Source organism: Podarcis melisellensis (assembly GCF_964234715.1).
Source record: "Podarcis melisellensis genome assembly, chromosome: 4".
NCBI classification, from domain to species: Eukaryota; Metazoa; Chordata; class Lepidosauria; order Squamata; family Lacertidae; genus Podarcis; species Podarcis melisellensis.
The window spans coordinates 81,386,495-81,406,285 of NC_138531.1; the positions used below are offsets into that span (position 1 = coordinate 81,386,495).

Sequence of the window (19,791 nt, forward strand, 5' to 3'; positions counted from 1 at the left end):
CAGGAAGCTCCTTCCACCAATTGGAAGCCGCACCTTGGTTTTTGAACCATAACGGGAGTCGAATGCACTCCTGGAACGGATTGCGTTCAACAACCAAAGTAGCACTGTAAGCCTGACAAAGAGCGTTCCTGAGCTATAGTCAAAAGACCCCTAATTCTCCTGGAGGCCAGGCCGGCTTCCAAATAAGTTGGAGAGTGAACAGGGTTTCAGCGGCTATTCTTCAGATTGTCTCCTATGGAATAGCATGGCTCTGTAAGGACACAAGAAAAGCCCTGCTGGAACAGGTTAGTGGCCCATCTGTTCCAGCATCCTATTCTTACAGTGGCCAACCAGAGGCCTATAGGAAGCACAGCAGCAGGATCTGAGCACACCAGCCCTCGATTCCCATCCATTGGCATTCAGAGGCGTACTGCCTCTCTAATGTTAGAGCTGCTCTCGCTAAGTGTTAAAAGTCAGAAATTTCACACCCCCAGCTGAGGTTGTTGTTACTGCTTTAACATGGAACTGCAACGCATTCTGTTTTGCTTCTTCCTCCGTAGGTCCTTCAACCACTTCAGCAGCGGTTCTTGAATGTGATAAACCAAGAAAACTTCCAGCAGATTTGTCAAGAGGAGGAGGTGAAACAGGAAATCACTGCCACCTTAGAGGCACTTTGCGGCATAGCTGAGGCTACGCAGATAGACAATGTAGCAATTCTCTTTAATTTTCTAATGGACTTCCTCACCAATTGCATTGGACTCATGGAGGTGTACAAGAATACACCAGAGACTGTTAACCTCATTATAGAAGTTTTTGTTGAAGTTGCACATAAACAAATATGCTATCTTGGAGAGGTAAATAACGGCGCAAATACACAATTTGGGCGTGGATGTGGGGTGCAAGTTTCTGAAGACTGGAGCACTTGGGCAATCAATGCTCAGCCCTTTTAATTTCCCTTAGTACTTGAGGTTTATGTTTCAGGCTATTCCAGGCCCTACCTGCCCACTACCTTGCAAACTTAAGAACTGCCTTGTATTCTTTTTCCAGTAAATCTATTCCTGAACAGCTGGCCATACAGCAGCAGAAAATTTCCATAGGGAAGCACAGACAAGCTGTTGAGATGGAGTTCACAAACAGATTGGATGTTAGCAGATGGGCTGACTAGAGACTGGAAATTTTATGGCTCACTAGCAGAAGTATTTGCCCATTTTTAGGTGTTTTTCTATGCTGTTCCATTGCCCATTTGGAATGGTTTTGAACTCATGACCATTTGTCCTCTACAGAGCAACAGAACAGCCCTATCTCTTACACTGCTAATCTATGTGCACATGCGTGTGCATATAACACATAAACATACATCTGTCATGCATCTGGGTTTCATGCATCTGATTAAGTGGTCTCTAGCCCATGAAGGAGTGCAGCACAATTAATTTGTTATGCCTTCAAGGTACCAGTGTTAGGTTTGTCGTTTTTGCTGCAACAAACTTAATATATTTACCGCTCTGGAATTGGTTCAGTCAATCAAAAATCCTTCAGGATGGGCTGTTTTGGACCTAGCACTAACATAGTTTAACATTACAAGAACAAGACTAGCCTTCCTCCCAGGCTCACATGCTTCCCTCTCCTTCGTGTTGTTGTTGGCATCCGTCTGTCTCAAGAAACAATGGAGTGTGCCTCCAGGGGTGAAGAGTGGCCACTGCAAATACCATACTTCTGCATCCATTTGTGACTTACTGCAGTTTGCCATATTGTCCACAAAATGTGGTTAACCTTAACTATGATTAGTGGATACAAGCTTGCTTTAAGTCACACAACACACTATAAACTGCAGATAATCTAAAATAGTTGAAGATTCTGACGTTGCAGCTGCACTTGAGAAGAAGAGAGGAGGTTGAAAGAGCATAAACTGGACTCCTTCTCATAATGCTAAATCCTTACATGAGTAGAAAAATAGGCATTTGGTTCTTGACAACACATACAGTATTTTTGAATACTTTATTAATAAGTGGCAGATAGTTACACCCATAGGAACTTGAAAATGGCTCTTGAAGAATGAGAAATTGTTTGTGGAATGCTCTCCCTGGCGAAACACACGTCGTGCCATCACTCAGATTTTAGGCACCAAGCTTCAATTGTTTTCTTTTATCTAGGCTTTTGGTGGTTAAGTTTTGGGGTTGTATTTGGGTGTGATTTCAAACCTTTCCTGTGGTGCTCATCTTTGAATGGGATTGGCTAGGATTTCACTTCCTTATTGTATTGTTGGTTGCGCACCTGCAGGAAATTTGGTTTTTTTCTATAGAGTGACAAATGCAATAAATAATAAAAAAGACGGTATCCTAGAGACTGTTAGAACAACGTAAATAGTAATGGAAATTGTTTCTTAAGCTTGCACTGTCCTTACTGAAACAAACGTACATTTCCCACTAAGCCCCCTCTTCTTTTCTTTGTAGTCTAAAGCCATGAATTTATACGAAGCTTGTCTGACCCTACTTCAAGTGTATTCCAAAAATAATTTAGGTAGGCAGCGGATAGATGTTACAGCAGAAGAGGACCAATACCAGGATCTTCTTCTCATCATGGAACTTCTTACCAATTTACTTTCAAAAGAATTTATAGATTTCAGTGATACAGGTAAGAGAGGATTCAGAGTGGGGGTGGGAAGCATTGGGCACTTTACCTCTTGCCATTTGAGTATCTAAAGCAGGCATAAGCAAACTTGGCCCTCCAGATGTTTTGAGACTACACTTTCCATCATCCCCGACCACTAGTCCTGTTAGCTAGGGATGATGGGAGTTGTAGTCCCAAAACATCTGAAGGGCCGAGTTTGCCTCTGCCTGATCTAAAGCTCAGGTGGGGAACCTGTGGCCCTTAGATGTTGAACTCTCAACATAAATGGCAGCTCCCGGAGGCCAGTGTGTTCCCCATTCCTTCTTCCATATGAACTACCTGCTTTGATATGAACAAACTTGACTACTGAGATCACCCCCCCCCCCCTGATCTCAGTGTCCCTCTAAACGTTGGGCATGTGGCAACCAAGTTAACAGGGTCTTTTCTCCAGTGATACCTAAGTTATGGAACTTCCTGCTATCCCCCCCCCTCATTTTTAAGCTGCCCTCCTGCTTTTTTTTTAACATTACTTGCTCCTTTTGTATTTTTAAAGTTTCATGCTTTAATATTGTGTAATTTTGGAAGTCAGCTGGGAATTCTGATAAACTGGAAGGCAGGGCATAAATCTCTTAAATGGAAGTGTTAAGTGTAAGTAGTGATGTTAAATTCTTGAGAATAATCTTTTGGAGAATACTCTCAAGAATATTCCTGAGAATTTTCTCAATTAATGAGAATATTAGAGCATTTTCATTTAAAACAGGAGAATATTCATTTTAATGCATTGGAAATTATATAATTAGTTAATACACATGTTTATTCATGGGTAAACTTCTTCAGATAGCAACTAAAAACTGTACAGATACTTTTATTCAATGGGGAAATGCAGTGAATTCACATTCTTTGATTTTTGCACCAAACTTGAAGAAAATTCAACGTGAAAGACTCACATTAATCACCTTTGGACCATACATGTGTAAATCCTGGTTTATATCTGTGTAAGGTTTGAAAGTCTTTCCGAGTTTATAATTAAAGGTTATATGAGATTCTACATTGAGCTTTCCTAGAGATAGATTTTAACTTCATGATGCTGAACTTTACAGAAAACTGTTGTGGCTAATTTATGTAATGCCTAGATTTTGTTCTACCACAAGGTAGATTTATAGCCAAATTATTAGGAGGCATTTGCTCTGAAATATATTCAAAGCATCTATTTCTAGACAACTTTAAATTGAAGAGTAAATACAATTTTTTTTTTTAACTCACAAACTGACGTCTTTGATGCAGTTGGATTGCTCAATACCCCCTAGCTGGAATTGATGGCGGTTCTCTTTTTAGAGTTGCCTTCCTTCCTTTCCTAGTTGGGTTTCAGATTCCTTTTGTCCATTGTGGAGTCCAAAGAAGAATCTGATCCACCATCTGTAACTTTACACAATTTATTCTTTGCATCATTGCGTATAGTGAGTCTTTAAAAATACATCTGTACCAAGTCGTGGACACAGAACATGCAGAACTGGTATGTGTGCAACATTCTGCTTCTTAGTGCCTCTGAAAAGAAAATTAAGACCAGCTACAGTGGCCAGAATCAAGTTCAAGATGGACTTACAAGAATGCCTGTTCTGAACTCCAGTTGCTTCTGCATAATAATTTTTAAGCAGAGTGTGTGCTCATTATATATCAGACTTGTCAGGAAGGGAATGTGTATTTGTCTTAATGAGGCATATTTCAGATGTGCTGTTGTATTCCCCTCTCCTTTTAGATGAAGTATTTAGGGGACATGAGCCTGGGCAGGCAACAAGTAGATCTGTGTCAGCGGCCGACGTTGTCTTATATGGGGTGAATCTAATTCTGCCTTTAATGTCCCAAGACTTGCTAAAAGTAAGTACCGTTGAATGCAACATTGCAGAGAGGGTGGTGGTTTACAAGGCAACTGAAAACTCTTAGCCCGCAAGTCTAGATACACCAAGCCATTAAATACAGCAGTACATTTCCCACTGCTGCCTGCTCTTGTGTTCCTGGGTGGGAATGCCAACCCATTCCTGGAAGCTTTCTCCTTTTTCTGAGCTTTGAACAGCATATGTACATGTGTGTGTTAGCCTGAGGCTTGCAGAACAATCAATTTTTTCTAGGCAGCCTGGAACTGGCACAGCAACCAGGCTTTGATCTGGACCAATGCCAATGGGTCAGGCTCAATTTTCAGCTGCCTCAGCCTCTTACCACCCTGTCAGAACAGGAGCGTCCTGCAGCCAATTGGAAGCTGCGCAGAATGTTCGGCTTCTGAAAATCATTTGAAAACTGGAACACTCATTTCCGGGTTTCGATCATTTGGGAGCCGGTTTGTTTGGGAGCCAAGCCATTTGGCTTCCAAGGTAGCACTGTAAATGCAAATGAATATTTTTACATCAAATTGACTTCTACCTGCAGCAATTTTTATTCTTAAATCATAGCTTTTAAAATTATTTTTCTTCGCGTAACCTGTGTGTTTTGAATTAACAATTTGGAACTAGCCTGCAGGATCTGGATTATATATAAACTGAAGACATCTATATTGTATTTTATAGTATTTTGTTTTTTACTAACATGGTGTTTATAATCTGGTGCTAGAATAGAGGTTTGTATTTTAAGAAGCCTAATTAACCAAGATTTCTCTATTCCTTCCTATAGTTTCCGTCGCTGTGTAATCAGTACTACAAACTAATTACTTTTATTTGTGAAATATTCCCTGAGAAAATTCCACAGCTTCCAGAAGACTTGTTTAAAAGCCTTATGTATTCCCTAGAATTAGGGATGACGTCGTATCCTTTTTGGTGAACTTTGTGTGCCTTCCTTTGCCTTTAGCCAGTGTGTCTCTCTACTGACCCCCTTACATGTACATGTTTGAGCGCTAAACTCTCTCTTCCCTTTCTTTAATTGCATTTGAGTTGAACCATGAGAAAAAATGATTAAGAAACCTTTTCTGGAAACATTTTGTAGGGTTGAACCAATATATAATCATTCTTAGAGTGGACCTACGGCAATCAAGTTGACTTAAGTTAGTTGTGATAACTTGTCCCATTGATTTCAGTTGGTCCACTGTAAGTCTGGACTTGTGCCTATAGGAGAATGGTGACAATTTTTAAACAAATTTCTCTATGATGGTCTTGTGTTCTTTAAAGCTAGTTGGCAAGTTACAAGGTCTAATTGCTAATATTTTCCTGATGCCACGTTCCTGTTTTCAGTAGCAAATGTTTTTTGATTCCTTGACTTTGATTAATCAGAATGAGTTCGGATGTTTGCCAGCTCTGCTTGGAAGCTCTGACCCCATTAGCAGAACAGTGTGCAAAAGCACAGGAGACCGATTCATCCCTCTTTTTAGCAACAAGGCACTTTCTTAAGGTAAGAGGGGTGTTCCGTATCTTAACTGTCTTGTGAGTTGCAGGCGTGGACCTATTCATTTTATTTCCCTAGAAAGCAAAGTCAGTATCCATGTTCTGAATCAGAAGTGAACTGAAACTTGAATCCAAAGAGACATGAGTGGAAGGAGAAAGTGTGTTAGTGCCGTTCCTCAAACTATTGCCCGACTGGCACATGTCTCAAAGGTTGTACTCCAGTAGAAGAAATGGCAAATAAGGAGAATACAAAGTGTGGGGTATAAACTCTAGTGAGCCATGCCAAGTTCTTAAAATGAGCTTCTGCAAAAGTTTTAAGGTGCAAAAACTGGATTGGGAGTTGCCTTGCACAACACTTCTGCTAAAGCATGTTTCTCAAAGTTGGAACTGCCATTGGACTGCAGCTCCCATCATCCCTGACCACTGGTCCTGCTAGCTAGGATACGCACTATGTAATATTCCTTCTTCTGATATTTAATGTAGAATAATGTTTGCAACCAAACAAAAAAGCGGTCATATCTATTCAAGGAGCCAAATTTATTGTAAAACTCTCTGGGATAGTTCTATGAAGGGCAAAATAAAAATAAAGGAGTAGTTACTCTGGCTCAATGAATATGCATTGAATCATTCACAGGAGCCGATTTCAACAACTCCCTCCCTCCACCTCACAGATCTGTGTGCAATTTTAAAGTTTGTTTATTGCGGCTGTCTTGAATAGCTATGATGTCTCGTGGCTTCTATAGTACAGGTTCTGATTTTCAGCAGTCAACATGTATGCAAAACTGATTTCAAGGTTATTAAGTCACTTCATTTTATTGCAATTTAGATGGTTTTTGATATGCTGGTACTGCAAAAGCACAATACAGAAATGACAGCTGCAGCGGGTGAAGCGTTTTACACGTTAGTATGTTTGCATCAGGTATGAGCTTCTGCGTTTCTATTATTCTCTTCACTTCCAATGATCACAGCTGTGATAGTTCTCAAAATGTCAAGCAGCTTACGTCAGAGTCGAGAATAAACTGCCTCTAGGAAGTTAACAACAAGTAACTATGGATCCTGCATTTACTCTCACCACTAATGTTCAGCACCTATTTCCATGCAGAATAATTCTAATAATGGGTAGGACTCTTAAGAGGCCTCTGCATGCATGAAGAAGGAAGAGGTGTCTGGGAGGTTGAATCTCCCTCTTGCACCCCTTACCCTCAGCCTTAAATTCACCTAGTGGGCTGAGAAATGACCCTCTTCCTAAGCCTTCACACACACACACACACACACACACACACACACACACACACACTCCCAGATCTGCAATAATTAAATATTGAGCTACCTCGAATGGCTTTTTACTAATACTACTAGGATCTATGTGAAATCTTTGGATTTACACGATATAAGTGCTGATACTTCATCAATTACAATGTCGTCCCCCTCCCCCAGTTTTTCAAATTTTATTTGTACTTTTCAAGTTTCTACATTTCACCAATTTTACAATCATTTTAACATTTCAAAACTTGACTTCCTTCCTCCTCTTTCTGCAGTTCCTTAAATTAATTTTTAGTATCCTCTGCATATCCAAATTAACTTAATTTGCTCATTCATCTTCTTTAAATGTATACGCTTATAAAACTGTGGGTTATTACAATAATCCTGCCAATGTCTTATCTGTTTACAATTTACCTGTAAATATTCAAGAAACCATTTCCATTACTTTATGAAAAGTTTATTATCTTGATTTCTTATTTTTCCAGCAAGTTTTGCCATTTCTGCGTATTCCATAACTTTTTGTATCCATTCTTCCTTTGCTGGGACTTCTGCTTCTTTCAATTTTTGGGCGAGTAACATTCTAACTGCTGTAGTAGCATACATGGATAAATTTCTGTACATTGTAGGTAGTTCTGTCCCTATAATTCCCAAAAGGAAAGATTATGGAGTTTTTTACAAAGGTTATTTTAAACATCCTTTAAAGAAGGTTATTTTTATCATATGTGGTGGTCTTGTAAGGTTAAAGCTTACTGGGAAATGATATATAATGAAATGAAAAGGACATCAATTACAGTGTTCTATTGTGTAACAAAGACTCTCTTCTTCACAGGCAGAATATTCTGAATTAGTTGAAACATTATTAACAAGTCAACAAGACCCTATAATTTACCAGCGATTAGCAGATGCCTTCAACAAGCTTACCGCAAGCAGCACTCCACCAACTTTGGACCGTAAGCAGAAGATGGCCTTCCTCAAAAGTTTAGAAGACTTTATGTCAAATGTCGGTGGTCTCCTCTGTGTAAAATAAACACCAGAACTGTATGCCTAACCTTGACCCTTTCTGCAAAATGCACTGAAAAATGCTGAAAGCTGACTTAATTTTAACGCCTGTTTCTGGGTTTTTTGCAGCCATCCAAGATTTTAGAGAGCCTGGAAGTTTTTATATAGTGCAGTGGAATAGGAGGTGTCAACTCTAAAATCAGCTTCTGCTAATGTCTGTTAGCCACAGTCTGTCATACCTTTTTATGTTGTACAGAATAAACAGAAAAACTGAAATCTTCAAAAAAGAGAGAGAGAAAGAGGGAGAGAAAAGAATTCCACAAGTGTATACAGATGTGGGCACAGTCAAAATAACCAGTGCCTTGTCCCAAATGGCCTCAAATAGTGACGATTCAGATTCCTAATTTTGTTGCTGTTACTATAAACCCTTTTAGTGTGTGATTTAGACACATACAGAACTGTAAAACAATTTTAAGCTTTATTTTCCCCCCCTCTGAAAACTGTGTGTGTAATTAAGAGAAGAAGAAGAAAAAGAAAAAGAAGAAGAAGAAGAGAAAACACCAAATGATATTTTTTAATGTGGATTTAGGGTTTTTTGGGGGGGATTCTTGTTTTTTGGGAGGGGTTTTGTTTTTGTTTTTTTACATCAACCTGGCGTTGCATGTTTGTGTAATACAAGTTTCTACATTATATGCTGCTGCCCTAAAGTTCAGAAAGAAGAAAGGTGTATATTTTTGTTTCCCCTGAAATGAACTTTAGGAACCGTAGCCATCTCATTGCCTTAATTTAAAAGAAATAATAAAAATAAAAATAGCTGATGTAAGTTAGGTGAGAAATCTAAGGCAAGTTTGGGTCTTCAGAACTGTTTTAGAATGTTGGCATTAAGCTGCCATTGTACCTGTTTGCAGCCCTCCTCCTGTGTTTGAGAGTATTATGTCTGTGTGAGTGTAAAGAGAGAAGTTCATGTGTAATTTTACTTTCGATATCTATTGATTTATGCCCAGGTTGTACACAACTGCAGTGTATTTTTAGACTGAACTAGACTGAATTTGTTGAAGCAATAATGTTTCAAATGGTGTAAATTATTAATTTCTACAAACTGTTTTTTATGTTGGGGCATTAGATTCGTTGGCTAGACTCCGCGAGTGTCAGACTTGTCTAGCCATAAGCCGTGAACGTTTGATCTTCAAGATTCAGAATACCGAACTGTGGTCTGATGTCTTGCCACCAGTGTCAGATTCCGCGGTGCTTGTCTTCTGCTGCTCTGATCCCACTCATTTAATGTGTTGGCACTTTAAAAAAAAATAATATGTAAGATTATCTTTATGGTTTCATCCTGCACCCACCAAATAGGAGGTTGCCATGGGAACGAAGTGGCAGGAACTTAAAAATATGGAAGCAGGGAATTTTTGAATAGTTGCAAGCCAAACTAAACCAATGCTAATGCATATGCTGCTGGTTAAAACGAACTGTTTTGATGAAGGAAGGGGATAATTTGTCTCCAAGGCCTTGTGCTTCATCCTCTGCAAGATCCCCCCCCCCCTTGGATATTTCCAAGTAGTAATTTTTTTACATTTTATATGGGGATGTATAAAACACTTGCCTCTGTATAAGCATCATGTTTTCAATTCTTTGCCACCCTTGAGCTGTTCATCTCAAAATTTAATCACACTACCTGATGCGTGAGTGTATACACGCACACACACGTTGTGGGATTTTGTAAGGGTCCAAGACATAACTTCTTTAATTCCTTCTTGGTAAGCCATGAACTCAGAAATCAAGAGAGGGATTTGTCACTGTTTCTGCAAAACCTTTTCATAGAATGAAGACAGGCAGGAGCAAGTTGTTTCCTTGAATAAGATAAGTTCTGAAATACTTACTGAGTAGGGCTCAATTGAGATACCGCCACCAAACCATGGCTTTGCCTTCAAGAAGACACCCTGGACTCATGCATTCCCTTCTCCCCTCGCAGGCTCATGCATTCCCCCCATGTTCCAATGTGCCGAATTTTGCAGTGGTGGCTGAATGGTGCAAATGTTGGTTTCTACTAGCCATAATTTTTATCCAAACTAAAAACCACTCGTTTGAGGACCATGGTTTGGCTGTGACATCTGAACTGAGCCCAAGTCTCTTCCTTCCCGGTTCATATTGTTTCACCTGTTTTTCTAATCTAATGTTAGTGTTGTTTTGTAGAATGAGGAAATTTCTTTGGTGCCTGTTTGTTTGAAAATTTAGTTCCTGTGGCTCCTCCAAAGCCATTCTCACTCTAATTATGACAGATTCTGAGTGTGTCCTTTTAAATGATTTGATAATTCGGGGGGTTCTGAAACAACAGCTTTCAAAACATGACTGGTTGTGTTGAAGGCCGTTAACGGTTAGCAAAATAGGCAAATGTCTAGCCTAGGTTTCACAGATGGCAACTACATAGCAAATTGGGGTGTAACTCAATTGCATTTTTCAGTTATTGTGTATAACTGCTCTAGTTTATATAACTAGTGATTAAAATTGGTGCCATGTGAACCTCTAATTTCTGGAAATATGAGATAAAGAGGGTTATCTCTAGAAGCTTTGAGAATAAGCGGGTCTGCAAGATTCCTTTTAAAGTGTAAAAAACTTGCAAGGCAATAGTGAAACTTGCCCAAGAATTCTACCTTTCCGGCTGGCTTGGGGAAAGATCTACCAAACACTGCTGCTTTGCAGCCTCCATTTTTTTCCCAGGGCATTTGCTACAGGCTTCTGTAGATGCCAGTGCAAAATGAATGGAACTTGTGAACAACAATGCTTGGCAGACTGGTTCTAAAATTAAGAGTTGTCATGGATTATTTGTAATCTTAAACTTTTCTTCCTCATTTTAAATGTATGTTATATTAAAGGGACACTGTCCAGTACATTTTTACCTGAAATTTTTGTAACTGTTAGTAATATCTAAGAAGGCTGACTATCTTTTCTGTTTTTTGTATTTTTTAAAAGTATAAATGACATTCAATCTTGTCTTTCCCCATCCGACATGTTTCCAGATGTCACAATATGTATCTCCAGCTTCTGAATGTTAGCATTTTACCAATTTCAGAGATTTATAGCAGCTCTGGAAACCTGACTTGGTGCCTATGCACCTTCACCACACTGGAGAGCTCTTTTATTACTTGACTATGTCCATGTCTTTAAAAGAAAGCAATCTATAATGAGATAATATGTACTTCTATTAGTGGGGGCACAAACAAAGCTCATGGAAGTCAATAAAAAAATAATAATGCATTTCAGTTGGCTGTTAATTTAAGCCATGTGACTTTTTTTAAAAAGAAATTGGTTCATTAACATAAGAGCACTTTGTTTTGGCACACAGTGAGAAATTATAGAAAATGCTTTAAAATTTGATTTATGCAAGAATCTGTTATGCAAGCCACAGTTGTATAATTCTAACATATAAAAATATTGAATGTGGTGTTTGGACGCTTTCATGGGATGTCTGTTCTCATGATAAGCTCGCCGATCCTGCTTCCCCCAAGGTTAAAGTCCACCTTTCCAAAACATTCATTACTCTTGGGGATAGCTTTTTAAAATTCCACCCTGCTAATTGCTAGATTGTTCAAAGCATATGAATCTGACTGACACAGTTTAATACATCTTGAGCAAACTAGAGAATTGAGCACGGGGAAGTTAACTTTGAACTCAACATGGGAGTCAATAGAAGTGTTGGCATATTTACAGCCAAAAGAACTGAACAGGAATTCTAATTTGTTCTTCTGTCTGGTTCTTGAAGAGTTTTTTGTACATAAAACAAATATATTCAAAGTGTGGATAGATATTTAATGGTCTCAACTTGCAACAGAGCTAAAAATCTGAAAACAATTGTAATCTAAGTTCATAAGTTTTAAAGGCATACCTCCTAGCAAAATGTATTATCACAAATTATTATTGAAATGAAATATAGGGGGGGCGGGGCGGTAAGTGAGTTTACATTTTAGTGAAAAAGAATCCTAAATTCTAATAGCAGTTCTGTCCTCCATGACCTTTAGCGAAGTGAAAGTTATTCTTCCCGTATTCACAAATACTGGGTATAATGCTTGTCAAGCAATTAAACAATTGTATATTATTGTGAAGTGCTTAGAATCTAGCGTCATATGCTAACTATAACATCTACTATTTGACAGTTAATTGACTACAATGTAAACTGAAAGAAAGCCCTGTGATCACAAAAACATACAAACCATTCACTAATAGTCCACATTTGTATAATAATTCTAAAATTGGGTGTAGTAGGTATGGTAGGTTTTTCCAGTCTTGCAATAGGGCAAAATCAAGGATGATATTTAATTTGGAAATAGGTTGGGTTATGTGAGCTACTTCTACGCCAGAAATTGGTTATGTGTGCAAAAGCGCCTCACAGGCAAACAAAAACCATCTGAAATCATTGGTAACTCAGAGAAACTTGCTTTTCCTGACTGAGCTGACTGGAAGGGTATGCATTTTGTTGAGTTGGCCAGCTGATGTTTGTGGAGTCATCTCTGTAACTTGAGATTCTTCACTATTTTGAGAAGTCCTCTAAGTAGAACATGTTCTTTTTGGACTTCCATGCTATGCAAAATTTGGCAAATATGCAAAATCTTTTTTTTCCTTTTTCTTTTCATGATGCAGAACACAATTTAATGCCATAATGCTAAAGGTCCTGTAAGATGTAGGTCATGAAGGTTGCAATCCTACACACCCCAGGAGCGAGCTCCATTGAATTCAATGGGACTTATTTCTGAGTAGATATGTGGAGTGCTGCACTGTAAATTTTGTACATTTAAACATAATTCACCATAAGACTGAAGTAGAACATGAAAGCTTTTCAGTTCTCAGCCTGGTCTCAATTAAACAAAAAATGGAATGACAGTGCTGAAATTGCATAAAAGTTCCTGAATCCCACTGCATATCAGAGTAAATGGAATATCCCATGATAAAGATGAAGCTGACATTAAAAAGCCATAGGTTATAGTCACCTAAGAAGCCAGAATACTGGTGGCAAAGGGTTCCTTATGAAACTTTATTTTTGTGGTGTTCATGTTCTTGCTTTTTCCACTACAATCTCCCTTTGCTCTGAATTCTGAAATACTGTTTTCCAATTGTTTCTACTCAAGATAAGTTTATAGTAGCACATTTTCAACCCAGTTTGGGAGTTATTCAGCTTTCTACCTCTGTGTGCCACCAAAATCTGAGTAGAATCTGGGCCATTTGCTCTTGGTAATGCAGTGAAATGAGCATTCAGTATTGAGAAGAGGCAACAAGGGTGCAAAATCATGATTGCCTTCCCAACACCTCAGATGCTGTTTTGTTTTCTCGTCTCTTACGAAGCCAATTTTAGGAGCTGGAAAAACATGTTAATCTTGGGCAACTAACAGTTTGTCTTCAAATTATTGAGGCATGCCGTTGACTGAATAATGCTAGTCTGTTTCAGAAATAATTGTTTCTTTTCACAGATGAGCATCATCAACTTGGAAACCCTTAAATTTACCCATCACTGCCCTTTCTCCTGCTCACACTCGTATTTTTCAGCTTCATGCTATGATTGTTCTCATTAATGAAGAACTGTTGCTGTAGGATTTTTACCAACCTGCCTTGTTCAGCAAATGAATTCTCTCTAGAACAGCATTTGAGTGGAAGGGAAAGGAGAAACATTCTTTTAATCCTGGCTGGATACTGAAACATCAAACCTTTCGTTTAATTGACAGTGGGTTGTGTGCTTTTTGTAAAGAAACACACCCATAAATGTAGCACCACAGTCTTGGCGCTTCAATGTGCATCGTTCAGTACAGTATTTGGGTTTGGTATTCTTTGCTGGCTGACTAGTAAAATGTTTTATTGCAGAAGTCTTGGAAGTATAGATTGCAACTTTTTCTTTATTACACCTAATAATGCTTGCTTCTACATGAATGTTTGACTATCTGAGCTTCTGTCTTCAACTCTAAAAATCATTGTATTGCCTTTTACCAAAAAGTGGGATTATATAACAGGCTTACGTGTCTTCTTTCTGTTCTGAAGCAGGAGGTGGTTGCTGCAAGCAAGACTACAGTACAAATATTTTTGTCTGGTTTATTCTTTCGGTAAACTTAGTCAGTGTCAACACTGCAAAATAGCTGGGGCGGGGGAACCAATATCCAATGTTCGTCACACCTGCTCTTAACTGTTGTGTCTATGATTCATTTTTCTTGATCTGCTCCATCGCTTTTAAAACAGCATTTTGCTACTTTTGAACTATTGCTGTATTGACCAGAGAATCTTAGGAAGATCTCTTCTCACAAGATCAACACTTAACTGCGGTGAATGCTTATACATACTCGTCTACCATCCTAATGGAAAGACTGTTCTGCTGAAGTTCTCTCGGACTGCCTTCAGGCTTTTATGCACTTTTGTGACTTTACGGCCGTTGAAATGAATTGTCTTGCAAATATTTTGATAAATGCATATGTATTAAAAACAAACAAAACCAAATTGCCTCAGGAAAGCAAGTTACAATAGGTACCTGTCTCTTATTTTAACTGAAATATATATATCTCCATCTACAGTCTTTAAAATAGGTGCATCATGTTTAGAGACGAGAACTGTAACTTGGGGAAAAAACCATCAACACTGATTATTAGTTTAACCTGGTAAAGCAAAACCTTGTTCAAATTTAAACATTCCCGTCCCCCCGTAATGTTGATTTCTTATATTTGGTTCCTTTCATACTTTTAGAACAGAGCATAAGAATGAGGAATGAACAAACCATAGTGTAGGTGTGTATAGGTTATCCATTTCCCTTGGGAAAATCTGTCACTGTACATATTGGTTTGCTATTGAATTCATTTTTGTTCTAATTATACTGGTTTTGCTAAAATACATCTTATTTTTCTTCCTGCTTTTTCTGGTAGCAGCCTGACTGCTGCAAAGGTATAGGAAGGGAAGCTGTTCTGCCAGCTTTACAGATATGTCAGAATGGTATTTGTCATAGTCCGCGGAAGTGGGGTTAATTTAGTGGAAGACAAGCCACTGGAACTTTTCTTGGGCCATTATAATGTTCAATATATGGGAATGTTTTTATTGCCTAGTTTTTCATATTCAGCAGTCTCTTTACTCAATCCCAGACATTAGTTTTCTCAGGGAATTCTGCTGCTCATATGGATGACCAGTACATTCAACAAGCTAGGTGCTTACAAACCAGAAAGCTGTAAAAATTGGCATGAGAGAGCAGCAGCTGTTGTTCAAAACTAGTGAAGTTATCTCCCAAACCCTGGATTTTCAAGTGCTTCTTCAACAAATAAATACTCTCTAATTTCTGGATTAGGTGGTATTGTTGCTGGAGAAATGCCTGAAATTATTCATTGGTTACCCACCCACCCACTTTGAAATGTACAGTGGTACCTCGGGTTACATATGCTTCAGGTTACAGACACTTCAGGTTACAGACTCCGCTAACCCAGAAATATTGCCTCAGGTTAAGAACTTTGCTTCAGGATAAGAACAGAAATCGGGCTCCGGCGGCACGGCCGCCGGCAGCAGGAGGCCCCATTAGCTAAAGCGGTGCTTCAGGTTAAGAACAGTTTCAGGTTAAGAACGGACCTCCAGAACGAATTAAGTATTTAACCCGAGGTACCACTGTATGTTCTTATATTGATTACCTATTAGAATAGCTATTGAGGCAAAGTCACATATGCTCTGGGGTGGGGAATTATGCTGATGCTGTTGGATCCTAAATTGAGTGCCCTTGTAATAAAAAGGACGGACATGGGTACTGTAGACTAGAGAGAAGTTGTATAGTATTAAAACTTACTGATTAGCAGAAATGTACTGTAGTTGAGTATAGATTCATAGAATTGTAGAGTTGGAAGGGACCTTGAGGGTCATTCATTCCAACCTCCTGACATGCAGGAATCTCAAATAGCTCATACTTGACAGAAGGCCTTCCAACCTCTGCTTAAAAACTGCCAAGGAAGGCAAGTCCACAACCTTCCAAGGGAGTCTGTTCTATTGTCAAACAGCTCATACTGTCAGAAAGTTATTCCTGATGTTACATTGGAATCTCTTTTCTTATAACTTGAAACTATTGGTCTGAGTCCTAGCTTCTAGAGCAGGAGAAAACCCTGCATATATGCTCCACCCTGCATATGATAGCCCTTGAGATATTTGAAGATGACTATAATATCTCCTCAGTCTCCTCTTTACCAGGCTAAACATACCCAATTCTATCAACTGTTCCTCATAAGGCTTGGTTTCCAGACCCTTGATGATCGATGGCTGCCCTCCTCTGCACACATTCCAGCTTGCCAAAAGCCTTCCTGAAATCAAGATACGCTATTTCCACATTCCCTTGATCCACCAAGCTTGTAACTATTATGACTTGTTTATTGAGAAACTCCTGTTGGGTCTTTGTAATCACAGCATCCTTTTCTAAGTGCTCATAGACCGACTGTTTAATTACCGGTATCTGATCCAAGACCTTTCCTGAGATTGATGTCAAGCTGGTGGTCTTTCCCTCCCTTTTTGAAGATTGGGACAACATTTGCATGTCTCCAGTCTGTAGGGACCTCACCTATTCTTCAAGAATTCTCAAAAATTACAGATGGAGACTGAGATTACATCCACAAGATCTCAGGTGCTACTCGTCAGGCCCTGAATATTTAAATTCATTTAAAGTAGCTAGGGGTTCCCTTACTGCCTTTTTCCCTATATTGGGCTGCAGCTCCCTCCCTGTATTGTTTGTTCTGTTATCACTAGGTTGGACACTGCTTTCCTTTGGAGTGAAGACAAAGTAGGCTTCGAGCAGTTCATTAATTCTATTTTATTGCAGTGGTGTACTTTGGAGCAGATATTTAAATATTAGTATTTCCTTGTCTCTTGCTCATTGTGTAAGTTTTTGTTGCCACACTCTTATGGTTTGAAAATGTGAGGGACATTTTTGGTGAATAAGTAGTTACTAAAATTTCTATGCAGTCTCAGTTTTGTACAAACAAAATTGTACTGCATCAAAGTATCACCCGAGGAGTTAGGGTTGGCTGAAATATTGGCTTGAACACAGGCTGGAATCTGGACAACATAGAGCCATTGGGTTTATGTATCTCCTTTGCTCATAGCAAAGCGGACTAAGGATTTGTAATACAGCCAGCCGATTTGCTGCTTGTAGATGACATGGAGACGCCTGTACAGTCTGCACCAGCTTGCTTTAAAACTCTGGGACTCAAAAGTAAAACTCGAAAACATGTTCATGCATATTATATATGCATTGTGTCATCTATTCGGCATTTTTGTATTATGTTTTCACCCATGTTTGTGGATGTATTCCAGTCTTGGCCCCAAATACAGTGAGTAAGCTATAGCAGTGGGTAAGCTATAGCTATACAAAGACATAAACACATATGGGTTGCTCTTCCCATTTGTTCTACTAGTAGACAAGGGGGATGCAATTCATAGAGTCTGTCTCTCTCTCTCTGCATATTCCAGGGCGTAACAGTACCAAGATGGAAAAAGCAATGTATTAACAGTGGTGTCCAGCTTTCAACAGCCATACGCTCTTCACCACAACAAACTAGTTCCAATTAACATTAGAAGAAGAAAAAGGGCCATGGCAGCGGGAACAGTAGGAGAACAGCTCTCACCCAAACCAAGGAAACATACTACTACAATCAGGATTACACTGTCCCCCCTTCCACCCTGCAGTGAGAAAGAAAGGGGAAGATTCTTTCAATCTCCTGGCTCAAATAAGAACCAATATTTAATTTTTCTGCAGTTGCAGAAAGGATCCTAAGATGGGATATTCAACAGCTCTCCCCATATGGGTCAGGAACTTGCCTGAGCAACCATCTATAGTCAGACGTAAGGTAAATGGCGTTTCCATGCACACTGGCTTCTGTCACTGTTCTGTTGTGCCAGAAATGGTTTAGTCATGCTGGACACATGACCCTGGAAAGCTGTCTGGGGACAAACGCCGGCTCCCTCGGCCTGAAAGCAAGATGAGGGCTGCACCCCATAGTCACCTTTGGCTGGACTTAACTGTCCAGGGGTCCTCCCCTACACTGAGACTTTCTTCTGGAACACCCTCCTGCTGAACAAAGCTTTGAGCAAGGAAAATGTATCTGATCCATAGTACCTGATAGAGGAAGAAACTGAGGACCAGGTGGCTATCCTACAGATATCAGCCAGGAGCTTTAATACTGGGTGCAGCCAAGGTAGCAGCACGCCTGGTGGAGTGAGCAATAATGCTCCCAGACACAGCAATAGCGAACACCTCATAGCATTGCAATGCAGTACATGCTTTGATCCAGCGTGCCAAAGTTGCTGTCAGTACTACCATTGAGGTGAAAGGAGGCACAAGATAAAGCATTACAGTGGTACCTCGGGTTACAGAAGCTACAGGTTACAGACTCCGCTAACCCAGAAATAGTACCTTGGGTTAAGAACTTTGTTTCAGGATGAGAACAGAAATCGCACAGCAGCGGTGTGGCAGCAGCAGGAGGCCCCATTAGCTAAAGTGGTGCTTCAGGTTAAGAACAGTTTCAGGTTAAGAATGGGCCTCTAGAACGAATTAAATTCTTAACCCAAGGTAAGATTTTGATGGCCCATTGAAGATCTAGTTACTTCTTGTTCCATGGGAGCTGTCAGGAAACAATAAAATGATGGTCATATGACCTCTTGAGCCCTGTGCAACATGGAGTTGATATTAGTGGGGTGAATTGTTATGGCAAAAGAGGTCATGTTTCTAGATACCTTCCTTGCATGACACTGCCCTAGAACAGCTGGCCACTGAATCAACCAGAGGGGCAGTGACCCTGGATTTAATATAAAGTGGCGCTCAGGACTTGGGGCAGTATGGAAGTGTTGTTGAACCAACCAATAGCCGTGACTATCAGGCTAACCAATTTTATATATTCAGTAACCATTTGGAACAGAATTACTTAACAGTAACTGATTAGTTACACCAATGTACAAACTGGAGAGAGAAAAAGCTTGCTCAGAACGAAGACTCAATTCCTAAACTTGGGAGCAAGCCCCATTCAACTCAATGGGTCTTACTTCCCGGTAGGCTGCAAATCCTAAATAAATCTGGTAGTCCGAGTGAATGAAGACCCCTCAGGTATTTTGCAATAACTGGCAGTGTCATGTAGCTGAACTTAATTATAATGCAGAACTAATGAATGATGTTATCTCTAATAGCATTTTTTAAAACCCTTTCCTTCGTTTCCCATTTCTCTCCCCCCACCACCGAGTTCTGTTTATTCCCTTCAAACAGCCCCTTCCCCCTTTTATTTAAACGCCTCGCTCCACTCTTTATTTTAATTCTCATGCTTCCAGGTCGGTTTTCCTTAACTGGTTTATAGGTGAGCTTTGCGTGTTTATTAACTGGCCCGTTCCACCCACCCACTCACACCCACTCCGTTAATATAAAATAAAATAATAAAGATGAGGTGTGTCATAAACGGTAGGTGGCAAGATTAAAGAAAATAGTAAAAAAATCAGGCTCGCTCTGAGGGACAAACAGGGCGAGCAAAGGAGCCGCTTTCCCTGCGCTAGGGGGCGCAAGAGAGAAGCTTCCCGGCTGCTCGCGAGGGGCGGCGGGCGGAGCCTG

The 19,791-nt window shown here is 39.7% G+C and overlaps 2 protein-coding genes across 2 annotated transcripts in view; both read left to right on the forward strand.

Annotated features, from left to right (window-relative positions):
- Positions 1-14,710, forward strand: part of XPO4 (exportin 4) — a 64,517-nt gene extending 49,807 nt beyond the window's left edge. The window contains exons 17-23 of the mRNA XM_081908678.1: positions 540-833; positions 2,430-2,610; positions 4,343-4,461; positions 5,248-5,378; positions 5,841-5,958; positions 6,778-6,870; positions 8,044-14,710. Coding sequence (XP_081764804.1) covers positions 540-833; positions 2,430-2,610; positions 4,343-4,461; positions 5,248-5,378; positions 5,841-5,958; positions 6,778-6,870; positions 8,044-8,241 — 1,134 coding nt within the window. The 3' untranslated portion in view covers positions 8,242-14,710. The remainder of the gene's footprint in view (positions 1-539; positions 834-2,429; positions 2,611-4,342; positions 4,462-5,247; positions 5,379-5,840; positions 5,959-6,777; positions 6,871-8,043) is intronic.
- Positions 1-19,791, forward strand: part of EEF1AKMT1 (EEF1A lysine methyltransferase 1) — a 50,766-nt gene that overhangs the window by 22,640 nt on the left and 8,335 nt on the right. The window lies entirely within an intron of this gene.